This window comes from Rhinatrema bivittatum, chromosome 7 (genome assembly GCF_901001135.1).
Source record: "Rhinatrema bivittatum chromosome 7, aRhiBiv1.1, whole genome shotgun sequence".
NCBI classification, from domain to species: Eukaryota; Metazoa; Chordata; class Amphibia; order Gymnophiona; family Rhinatrematidae; genus Rhinatrema; species Rhinatrema bivittatum.
The window spans coordinates 54,596,632-54,608,861 of NC_042621.1; the positions used below are offsets into that span (position 1 = coordinate 54,596,632).

At 44.6% G+C, this 12,230-nt stretch overlaps 1 protein-coding gene across 1 annotated transcript in view; it reads left to right on the top strand.

Annotated features, from left to right (window-relative positions):
* The window catches only part of SLC7A9 (solute carrier family 7 member 9), a 117,895-nt gene that overhangs the window by 63,719 nt on the left and 41,946 nt on the right, over positions 1-12,230 (top strand). Inside the window, exon 7 of the mRNA XM_029608405.1 lies at positions 4,277-4,402. Coding sequence (XP_029464265.1) covers positions 4,277-4,402 — 126 coding nt within the window. The remainder of the gene's footprint in view (positions 1-4,276; positions 4,403-12,230) is intronic.

The following is a 12,230-nucleotide window of genomic DNA, read 5'->3' on the forward strand; positions in this document are numbered from 1 at the left end:
ATGGAATGGGGTATTGAGGTTGATTAATCACCTGTGCATTCTGTTTCATCTCGATCCAAATAGGGGTAGCATTGACGGCTATTCCCCCCGGGTTCTGTTCGGACCACACTTTAGGCACGCTATCCATTAGCTGTCTTCGTTTTTCATTGAGAAGGGTGTTGTCTTCATATCGATGTTCAGTAATTTGCTCAACTATAGGAAGATGTAGTCTCCATTCCTCCTGGAGTGGACAAATGAGAGAGACTGGATTATCAGCGAAAGATGCCTTGATTTCACCAGTGGACTCGAACTGTAAATTAGCTCTTAATTTACAAAGAAGGTCTCTCCCTATGAGTGGTACTGGGCATCCCGGGACATAAAGGAATTGGTGGGACACTAATTGTCCTCCTACTCGAACCTGTCGTTTCTGGAGAAAGGGAGCAATTAGTGGCTTTCCAGAGGCCCCAACTATAGAGATGTTCTTTGAAGTGGGCGTGGTGATAGCGGTGGTCATTACAGATCTTTGCGCCCCCGTGTCTAGCAATCCTTTGAATGTTTCAGTCCCTACTTTTATTTCCACCAAAGGATCAAGGGGAAGGTTTCCCTTGTCTAGTCATGCTTCACTGTCCTCGCCGGAAGTTTCACCTACGGTCATTTGCCATTCAGCTTCCTTAGTTTTGGACGGAGTATATCCTTCCTGTTTCGCTTGCAGGGCCTCCGGGCACTCAGACTTCCAGTGTCCTTCTTGTCTGCAGAATGCACATTGATTGGTTCCTAACGGCATTCTTCCACCTCTAAACGATCCTCCTCTATTTGCTCGTCCTCTTGGCGGCCCTCTAGAGGGCGCCCTGCCTCTTCCTCGGGGTCCAGTATAGTGCCTGGACGAATTCCCGAAATTAGTTTCTTCCAACGCTGCGGCTAACAGACTGACACTTTCTCTTAACTTTCTACTTTCCTTCTTTTCCTACTTGTCTCCGTCCGGTTCTCGGTTTACATATACTTTATCGGCCATGGCTTTTAATTGGCTGATAGACATTCCCTCAAATCCTTCCGATTTTTGTAACCTCCGGCGAATGTCTGGACAGGATTGTCCGACGAAGCTCATCACTATGATGGACTGATTTTTGGAATCCTCTGGATCAAATGGACTGTATTGCCGGTATGCGTCCATCAACCGCTCCAAAAAGTTTCCAGGGGTCTCGTCTCTCCTTTGCACCACGTCTTGGATTTTTCCCATGTTCACAACTTTCTTCTTCCCTTTCTTTAAAGCTTCAAGAAACGCGGTTTGATAAGCGGCGATGCGCTCACGCCCTGCTGCGGTCTGGAAATCCCAGTTGGGATCGGCAACCGGGGCTTGTGCTTTTACTGCTTCATCAGGATTACCATCTGCCCCAGCACCTAATCGAGCTGCCTCTTCCAGATTTAATTGTATTTGTCGACGTTCTTCAGTGGTGAAAAGAATGGAGGCTAGATGCCGAATGTCTGCCCAGTTGGGGTTATGGGCTGCAAAAATTCCTCGTAAAAAATCTATCATCTGATCTGGTTTATCAGCGTAAGAAGGGCCAAGTTGTTTCCAGTTAAAGAGATCACTGGATGTAAAAGGTATGTAGGTAAATAACTTTATTGTTTGCGTAGTGCGATATTCGTTTTCTTCAGTCGGAACCACGGGAACTACAGTGGATTTTTCCCGGATTGGTAGTTGCAAACTTGCGGCTTGGGTTTTACTGCGAGTGCCGTCTGACACGGACGACTCGCCGCCGTCTTCAGCTTTTGCTGCCGCCGCTTCAAGCCGCACTTCGGGAATCGGTGCTATTCTAGGATCAGCTTGTGCATTGGCGGGGGCTGAGGGACCAGGTGGCGCAGGATACAATTGAGGACAACTAGGGGCATATGGGGGCGGCAAGAGATGTTCCGCATCGGACAGTACTGCGGGCGGCAGGGGTTTAACTTTTTTTTCTTGAGTCTCTGAATTCCCTTGCACTACAAACATGGCCGCCGCAGATGACGCCTGATCTTTGATTCCCAATATGGCCGCCTGTCCCTTTCTCTTCCGGTTTGGGGACTTCCGGTCACCCATTTTGTGCACCTGAGCTACCATTACGAGGGCGGCTCCCTCCACTAACTTCTTTGCCCATGACGGTGGATTCTCAATGACTGCAAGCCAAGCAGTTATATACGGTATATCCTCAGGGCAACCCGGATTCCCTTCTTTCAGCGCTATATTCAGGACCCTTGTGGCTGTTTGGAAATTGAAAGTTCCTGCCGGAGGCCAATTTACACACAAACTGGGCCACCTATGGGTACATCGCTGAATCATTCCGGGTTTCGTACATTTTCGTCTGTCGAACACTTCACTATAGTGCTTCGTCATGACTTTTAGTGGAGTTGAATAGCCCCCTCCCATTAGGATAGAATCACAGACAAAGGAGGGAAGGGAAGACGGATAGGTAAGGGGTCCGTATCCGTCAGACACAAAAGGGTCACAATTGCCCCGACTAGAACTGCGAGGCCATTCACTCTCTTTCACACAACAAGAAACCTATTCCCGCTATTATATACTTCACTTATAATTTTTCTCTTATGCGCGTGGTCTTCGGAACAAAATTCCTACTAAAACACTGCGCGGGGTGTGATCAAAGCCCCCTCGGTCCACTCGGGGATGGACCGGTTATTTCCTATCTACTCTTATCTCATTCCACCGTTCCCATAATACTCGCCTGCAGGGGTCTTCCGATCGTCACGAAAGCCTTCTTCCCGGATCACCAGCCCAGAGGTCTCAGAAGAATTTCTGTGGAACGGTCCCCTCAGAAACCTGATCGCTGAACTCAGCGGTGGCCACTCACCAGGTACGTCTGGGGGATCGCTCCGCCACCAAACTACCGGACCCACTGGGGGGCTAAAATAGCGTCCCCGGTACCTCCTGGCTGGCTCGCCAAATGTAACCGTCTCTTTTTAGTCAGTAAGGAGGCTCAGACAACTGATCCGTAAAGATAGACTTTTATTGCCAGCAAGATGCAGCTAAGACAAAGGCTCAGTACAACTGCATGCCACGCCCCCTTAGGAGCAAACTTTTATGCACTTTACAACTCTTATCTTTCACACATGCGTTCTGGTTTTTGCTGAACAAACAATTTACAAACTGCTGAACAAGCATTAGCTAGCGTGGTCCTCTAGTAGGTGTAGCTTATGATCAGACTATTGTTTCGTCATTTAATTGACGTGTTAGACATTTTACAGCGGCGTTCGTATTAATACAATACAAATTATTATTCCAAAATGGAGTCACGTTACACTAAATGTTAGTGCGTAACTGCGTCACTACGCATTATGTGCCGTTTGCGTTGCAAATATTAGTACATTAAAAATGGCTGTGCGTTTCACTGCTGGCAGGGTTAGACGAGAGGCTTTTCAGTTGCTCAGTCTGCAGAGGTTCACGAAATTGAACTCCTTCATTTCTAATGAGCAAAAAATATAACTGGTCAGTTTACTGAGCTTTGAAGCACTGCCCTCACAATAGCACCGTCCACTCTAACATTTTCAGGCATCAGATGCGGTTGTTCTCTGCCTCAAAAGATACCATGGGACAGGGAGGGAGCAGGGCCAATGCCACTGCTTATTCTCTCAGGGCAATACTGAGGCGTGCTGGGAGCCATTGGTACTGTCTCTTTAAAAGCAGCCAGAAACAGAACCTTTTAAAATCTCGTTCCTGACATCTTCTGCCTTCAATAATTTTTTATGGGAAGAAAGAAACGTTCATTATTTTCTTCTAATAGAGGATGACGAGAGCTATATGGCAAAGAGGGTGCCCAAAAGGATACTCCAGCTCTGGCCAGGCCGCTTGGAAGTGAACAGATGATGCCTAAGTGTGTGGGTTACCAACCCCTGGTGGGCTGGGCCTGCAGTCGTGGGTGATCGGTGCTGGTGACACTGCTTGGGTGTCCTTTGTTTTCTGTCCTGTAAAATAGATCTTTGCTTGCCCCGTACTATTTTTTTAAATTTTTTATAACACTTGCTAAGTAGGAAGACCCAAATATCTGATGTTTGGTGAATTGAACCTTTAAGGATTTAGCCAAAAGTGAAAGTGAGAATAAATCCTTAGGGCTTGATTTAAGGACAATACTTTGGCCACACTATGTTTTCTAATATGACTGCACAAATTTCTGAAAATACTATCCGAACTGTATTACATGTATCTGCATCATGATAAACCATGATTGTGAAACGGTAAAACCCAAGACACTCAGAAATGCAAAACACAAAAATCTTTTCTTCATTCTTAATGCTTTTCCTCTTTCAGTGACGATCGTGGCGGTTAACTCATTCAGCGTGAAGCTGGGCAGCTACGTTCAAAACTTTTTTACCGGTGCTAAAATGATTATCGTTATAATCATCATCGTGAGTGGAATCGTGCTCCTTGCACAAGGTGAGCCCTGCATTTATTAAAATATTATCAGGCCCTGGTGCCGCAGGCTACGCGCTGTGGAGCATCGTCGGGGGAGGGGTTCGCTGAGCCTAGGAACACCACAGCGATGGCGCGCGCAGGGCGAGAGGACGGCTGGGTGGCTCTGCGGGCGCACCTCACGGGAAGTGCCTCTCTAGCTCTCATGCTGGCAAAAGGCCCTAGAAATGCACGGGTGGAGCAAAAAATAGCAAGATTTAAAAAAAGTGTGGGGGCAGGGGGCAAAGGTTTTTCTCCTCCGTACTAACAAACCTTTTCTGTAAGTAGGACTGGTGAAAGTTGCATTAGTATTCCTGCCACTGGCTGTGATTTTAAAATGTAAAGATAAATTTGGCTCAGTTTTGCATTTTAAATATCAACAGAGGACACTGAATTTTCTTATGTACACTAATGTCCGGTATAACTGATTAGGCTGTCCCATATATCGGTGATAGCCTTATGCTTATTAATACCGCTTTATAATTTTTTTGTTATTTTATAATGCAATACATTTCTTCTTATTATCCATTAGTGATTTCCCTTAGCCAAAGTTTTAGTTGGGTTTATGCTGGTGTAGATATAATTAGCTCTCTCTTACGCGGTCTCCATCTCTAAAGTTATCATTTACTTAACTTGGATTTAAGAGGAGATTGTCTTCTCTCTTGTGAAAACCATATATTGTAACAAGAATGGAGCCGTCAGCCCGACACTGACAGTGTTTCGACCATCCCGTCTTCCTCAGGGACTGTCCCTGTATCCTTATTAAACGCCACAGAGCTGTCGAATAAGAAGGATACAAAGACAGCAAAAATCTCTCTTAGTCCCTGAGGAAGACGGGATGGTCGAAACACTGTCAGTGTTGGGCTGACGGCTCCATTCTTGTTACAATATATGGTTTTCACAAGAGAGAAGACAATCTCCTCTTAAATCCAAGTTAAGTAAATGATAACTTTAGAGATGGAGACCGCGTAAGAGAGAGCTAATTTATATCTACACCAGCATAAACCCAACTAAAACTTTGGCTAAGGGAAATCACTAATGGATAATAAGAAGAAATGTATTGCATTATAAAATAACAAAAAAATTATAAAGCGGTATTAATAAGAATAAGGCTATCACCGATATATGGGACAGCCTAATCAGTTATACCGGACATTAGTGTACATAAGAAAATTCAGTGACCTCTGATGGTTGATTTTTAGGATAAGGTTAAGAGAGGACCACCTGGGCTTTGTATTTCAGTTTTGCATTTGCCTACTTTAAATAGTAGCTAGATATTGTTGGCATTGTAACCATGTTCATTAAAGGAGAAGGCTCATGCTTTTCTCTTAAAATGTATTTATCTACTCCCACGACTGGAAACCCCTACTTTAATTTTGACTGAAGTGCAGTAATACAGAAAATTCCAGCTCTGAAGATTCCTGCTTGTTGAGTATTGCACAGGTCTACAGCTGGAACTTCCTCTGCAGTATAGGCGAATAAACTCCGGTTTATGACAGCTATGCCCCTTTTCGTAGATTCTCAGTAAGGAACGCAAGAACATTCATAGCCTTTAAACCAAAAACTCTGACTACTCTCTCACACTTCAGCAGCTCCAGCCCCCCTCAGTTCCTGGCATAGGCCCCGTCAGACATACTGCTAGTCCACGGGCAGCCACATGGCCTGTCCTGAGAGTTATATAAGCCACTTCCACCACAGTTACGTACAAATGGTCCATAAGCAAAGTAAACCGTCAGCTTCCCAAACTCCAGTGGTTTATGACTGCTCTAGGCACAGTCAGATATCCAGAGGGAAACCCTCCCAGAGAAAATTCTGCTTCAGGCACATTTAAATAGTCACAATCAACAAGCAAGAAAACCCTTCCAGCTTCCCAAATATCAGAACAAACAATTCTTTAAACAGTAGCTAGCAAAAAGGTCTGACTCTCTCACTTCCTGTCACTCTCTTTTTACCTCATTCTTGTTGCGGGGTGTGTCAGTGGTTCCCAGCTCACCCACCTCCTCAGGATCCCACACCTATAGCCCTGCTTTTTCCCTAACTGCTGGGACTTGTAGTTTCCTTGGTTGCTACCTTGAGAGGCCTCTAAATATACATTTGAAGCTTCTTTATCTTATCTATCTTCCTCTGTCTACTTACTTAGAAGGAACAAACTTCAGCACACTAGCATAATGCAAAAATATTTAAATAGACTGCATAGTATGCAAACGCATGCCAAGCAGCTCATTGATATTCATAAAGGGTTAGCACAAATTATATTTAGTAATGTGATTTGTGTTTAGCTGCCAGGAAACCTGAAACTTAACTACACAGCTGGAGATTAGTTAAGTTTGTTGTAGTTCAACCCAATGCAGCTCCCAATGCCCACCCCCACCTGCCATAAAAAACAGAGTCCAATAGGCCCTAATTTCCCAATGGAGAACCTCCCCCTCCCTCTCAGCAGCCCTGCGAACCGGTGAACATTCAAAAAGCTTCCACGTTGGTGACCTGGCATGACCCAGCAGACAATCACCATTACTCGCAGCTCTTATCTTCTGGGACAGAGTACGGTATGAGGTCAGCTGGTGCCATTTGATTTTGGTGCTAGCAGCAGGAAGCAGAGCTCTCTCTCCTACCTCATGAACTAGAAATACATGATTTGAAGAGGTAAGCATTGTGTAGAGGCGTGAAGACATCAGGGCCTCTAACGTGAATGTAAATGTTGAACTACAGCACCGGAGGAGGAATCGTTACGTTTTCAGTGCTTGGCCTTTTGGTTAACGCAAACTGAATTTCCTACTGCCAAAACAGGCTTTTTAGCCTTCTAGTGCACTGGACATTAAATGTGCTGTTAATGCAAATTAGTAAAGAAACCATCTATTCCCCTAAAAAGTAGTATACTGTCGACAACTTCAGTTTTTTGTCATTGGCTAACTTTGGTCCATTATAATATTACAAGAGTTGACCTGTAAGAAACATCTGCCTTTTTTTTTTTTTTAGGGCACTTTTGACCTGTTTATTGCAAGACAGCATAAAGGCTACAGTGGATATAGAATAAATTTTCTAGAAGAAGGCTGGTGAAGTCTGATTCTAGAATTGCTTCAAACAAACCTGGTTGCCAGGCTAACCAGATTTGTAAATTAACCCTATAAAGGTCTGCTGCATACCAGCATGGCTAAATGGCGAGGTGAAAGGGACTAGAAAAGGCGGGGAGAAAAAGGTATTTTTCAAAAAAATGGAAGGCAAATCCAAATGAGGAGAAAAGGAAAGACGATAAGCACTGGCAAGTTAGGTGTGAAAGAGTAATAAGGCAGGCCCAGAAAGGATGAGAAGAAGGAATGCCATAACAGCAAAAACTGTTAATAAAAACTTGATCAAATACATCAAGAGGCCTATGAGGGATCAACTGAATCATTACATGATGGGGCGGAGGAGGAGCACTTGGAGCAAAGGGAATTAGCAGAAAAGCTAAGAGGCCAATGCAGAAAGGTGCATTCAGCTGAGCTCACGGCTTAACGCTCGCTTAAATGCACAGTTTGTGAGCGCAAACCTTATGGCCCATGCAGCGAGGAGTTTTTACGCTCACAAAATGTGTGTTGAAAAAAAAATGTGAGCACTGTTTAGCTCCCTCATATGGAAATCCCATGCAAATGAGGACAATGAGTAGTATTCCCCGATGCAGGGAGGTGTGCTGGCCTCACCTGGATTTTGTTAGCATTGGGAAACGTAACCCCTGCGCCTCAGAGACAGCGTTAAGTTTTCAGCGCTGCTATGTGGGCAGACAAAAAACCACAGAAAATAAATCTTTCTTGCTCCGCTGCCACAAAGCTGGATAGGTCCGAACTTATCCAGCTAAATGGCAGCAGCTAACTGTGGCCAGAGAGCCAGGTAAATACGATCTCTCTTAGTATGGTCTCTTCCTTTCCCAGGTCCCCCCGAGGTAAAAATATGCGTCCAGCCTATGCCAAAAGCACACTTTTTAACTCCTGATGAATAGCATGGCATTGGGAGTTTAAACATTTGTATCTGTTTGTAAAAACCGAGCACTGAAATCCAGTTCCTTAATGCGCGCCTGGCTTGTAAATGAGTTCCCTGCTTCAGCCTTTACTGAGAAGGATGTGGGGGGAGATAACTTGCAAGAATCATTTCAAGTTTGGGTTAAGATTCAGGGGAACTGAAGCAAAAAACGGCGAGACTTGAAATGCCAAAATTTTAACCTGGATGGTATTCATCCTAGAGCTCTAAAAGAACTCAAATATGAAATTGCAGACCTGTTACTAATTATCTACATCCTATTATTAAAATCAGTCACTTTCCTACAGGCTGAAGGGTGGCTAATGTAATGCCAAATTTTTAAAAAGGCTGCAAGGGTGATATGAGAGAATATGGATCAGTGATCCTGACATGGGTGCCAGGCAAAATAGTAGAAGCTGTTCACAAGATCAGAATTACTGATCATAGGGATATAGAGAGTTTAATGGGAAAGAGCTAATATGGATTTAGCAAAAGTAAGTCTTACTTTATCCAGCAATCTGAATTTTCTGAAGGTGTAAACAAACATGTAGATGAGGGTGAGCCATTGATTATAGTGTGTCAAGATTTTCAGAAGGCATTAAGAATTGGACTAAATGGTCAGTTTTTCCAGTGGAGAGGTGAATAGTAACATACCCTAGGGATCTGTACCAGGAATGGTCTTGTTTACCATTTACATAAATAATTTGGAAAAGGGAGCCACAAATGAGATAGTCAAATCTGCAGCTCACACAAAAGTATTCAAAGTTGTTAAAACACAAGCAGACTTTGAGGAACTGCAGAAGGACCTTGCAAAACTTGGAAACTGATCATCTAGGTCAGTGGTTCTCAACCTTTTTTCTGTCGGGACACACCTGACAGATGGTTCTCACATGCATGACACCCTGACCCATGATCGTCACGGGACTAGATGTAAAAGTACAGTTTGCATCCACGGGAACCCCCCTGACCCACAATAATGGATGTAAAGCAGAATTATGACATTCCCCATACAACTCACCCTACAAAAAAGATATTCTGGTTCTGGTGTCATGTCAGTAACAGCAACTCAAACTCCTTCTACTTCCAGGCTCAATAGCCCTACTTATGAAAAGACAGCAGTTTACCACCAATGCATGTCCTCTTGAGAAAACACAACAAATAAGACTGATACAAATGCTTACATGCTAGTAAAATATCTCATCTCGGTAACAGACATAGAACCGACCTAACATACTCCCAGGATCTGTAGTAATGCACATAAACTAATCCACACACAGTTACACCTGTATTATGGAATACACTCAAACAGGAGCAACCCTATCTATGAAAAGGCAACACTACAAATATTAAATCAGGCCCTAAAAACCAATACACCTCTTATTAGGAAAACAGAACTAGCAAGCAGCTATAGATCCCCACACAGAATTAATTGTAAAACTATACTAATAAGCAGAATAAATGTTTCAAAACAGCTATGAACAGAATAACATCCAACAATTAAAAACTCATAAAAACTATTACAAATTCTCCAAACACCAATAAAATATTTCAAAAAAAGCAGACACATCACATAATATTAAATAATCAAAATGGCAGTCAATCAAGAAAAAAAAACTTTAAAAGCCACCTTTACTTACCCCCTCCAGCAGCTCTCCTACTCCTCTTCCATGCAGGCCGTAGCACACAGCAGAAGCAGCAGTAGAGGCTAAGCTCTATACTCTTGGTCCTCTTCCTTAGGGCCCATGTCTCTCACACACACACACACACCATACCAGTCATGCATGCACCCATGACCAGTTTCTGTCTCTCACACACCAATCATCTCCCAAACAGTCTTTGACACACTCACCAGTCACCTTCCTGAACAGTTTCTCTCATGCCATATACACACACAGGCTTCCCACTCCCATGTTCTACTTACATATACGGGCTTTTCACTCCCATAATCACTTTCTCTGTCTCACACACACTCACCAGTCTCTCACTCCCATGCTTGTTCTCTCCACATGCACAGGCTTCTCATTCCCATAATCACTTTCTTTCTCTCACACACACACAAAAAAACACATACCAGTCACCTGATCTCTCTCATGCATACACACACACAGGCTTCCCACTCCCATGTTCTCTTTCAGATATACAGGCTTCTCACTCCCATGCTGTGTCTCACACACACCCAGGTTTCTCACTCCCATGCTCACTCTTCACATGCACAGGTATCTCATTCCCATAATCACTTTCTCTCTCTCTCTCACGTACACACACACATGTACACACACACATACCACACCAGTCACCTGACCTCTCTCATGCATACACACACACACACAGGCTTCCCACTCCCATGTTCTCTTTCAGATATACAGGTTTCTCACTCCCATGCTCACTCTCTTCACATGCACAGGCTTCTCATTCCCATAATCACTTTCTCTGTTACACACACACACACACACACCAGTCTCTCTCTCATTTCCATGCTCGCTCGCCAGGTTCACAGGCTTCACATTCCATGAATCACATTCTCTCACATTCACACACACCAGCCTCTTTCTCTCTCACACACTGTCACCTTACCAACCAGTCTCTCTCTCATGCATGCACACACATACACAGGCTTCCCACTCCCATGCTCTCTCTCACATAATCAGGCTTCTCACTCCCATGCTTTCTCTCACATAATCAGGCTTCTCACTCCCATGCTTTCTTTCACACACACACACACACACACACACACACACACAAACACCAGGCTTCTTACGCCCATGCTTTCTCACATACTCAGATTTATCACTTCCTTGCATTTTCTCTCTCTCTCACACACACCAGTCACCTCCCTGAGCAGTCACTTTCATTGTCTCTCACATATACACACACACACATATCAGCTCTCTGACCAGTTTCTCTCAATCAAATACATTCTCTCACTTACACACAGGCTGGCTGGCTGCTTCTCTCTCTCTCTCTCACTCACTTCCACCCCCAACCCCCCCCCCCCCCCCGAGCACAAATGGTAGCTGCAGCAGCCTCCTCCTCTAGCCCCCGCAGGCCAAGAAAGAAGAATCCCATCGGCCGCGGGAGGCTCATGCTGCTGTCTCCTTTCCGGCTGCTTCAATTGCTCGGGGGCCGATGCTGCTGCTACTTTTCCACGCAGCACGGGCTGGCTCTTTCTCCTTCCCGCGCACCGCGTATCACTTCCTGTTCCGGGTCACGGGGGGGGGGGGGGTGCGCGCGCGAAGAAAAAAAGGCCAGCCGCGGGTGCCGCAGCTTCTTCTAGTGCCGCTGCCGTTCCCGCTGGGCTTGAACATGCCGATAAGCCCGGCGGCAACGGCAGCAGCAGGGAAGGAAGAGCAGCGGGAGAGACCTGGAGCACGCGACATGTCGTGACACACCGGTTGAGAAGCGCTGATCTAGGTAACAGATAAAATTTAATGTGGACACGTGCAGAGTGATGCACATAGGAAAAAATAATCTCGACTTTAGGTGCACAGTGGTGGGTTCCATATTAGAAGTCACCCCCCAAAAAAAGGATATTGGAGCCACTGAGGACAATACATTCCTCAGTTCAGAAGTCTGCAGTCAAAAAGCAAATAGAATATTAGGAATTATTTTTGAAAGGAATGGAGAATAAAACTGTGCTTATCATACTGCCTCTGTATTGATCCATGGTGAAGCCATGCTCTGATACTGTGTGCATTTCTGGTTACCCACCTAAAAAATATAAAATGGATCTAGAAAACATTCAGTGAAGGGCAAGAAAATTGATAAAAAGGATGGAATGGCTTCCCTATGAAGAAATACTAAACAGGTTAGACCTTTTCTGCCT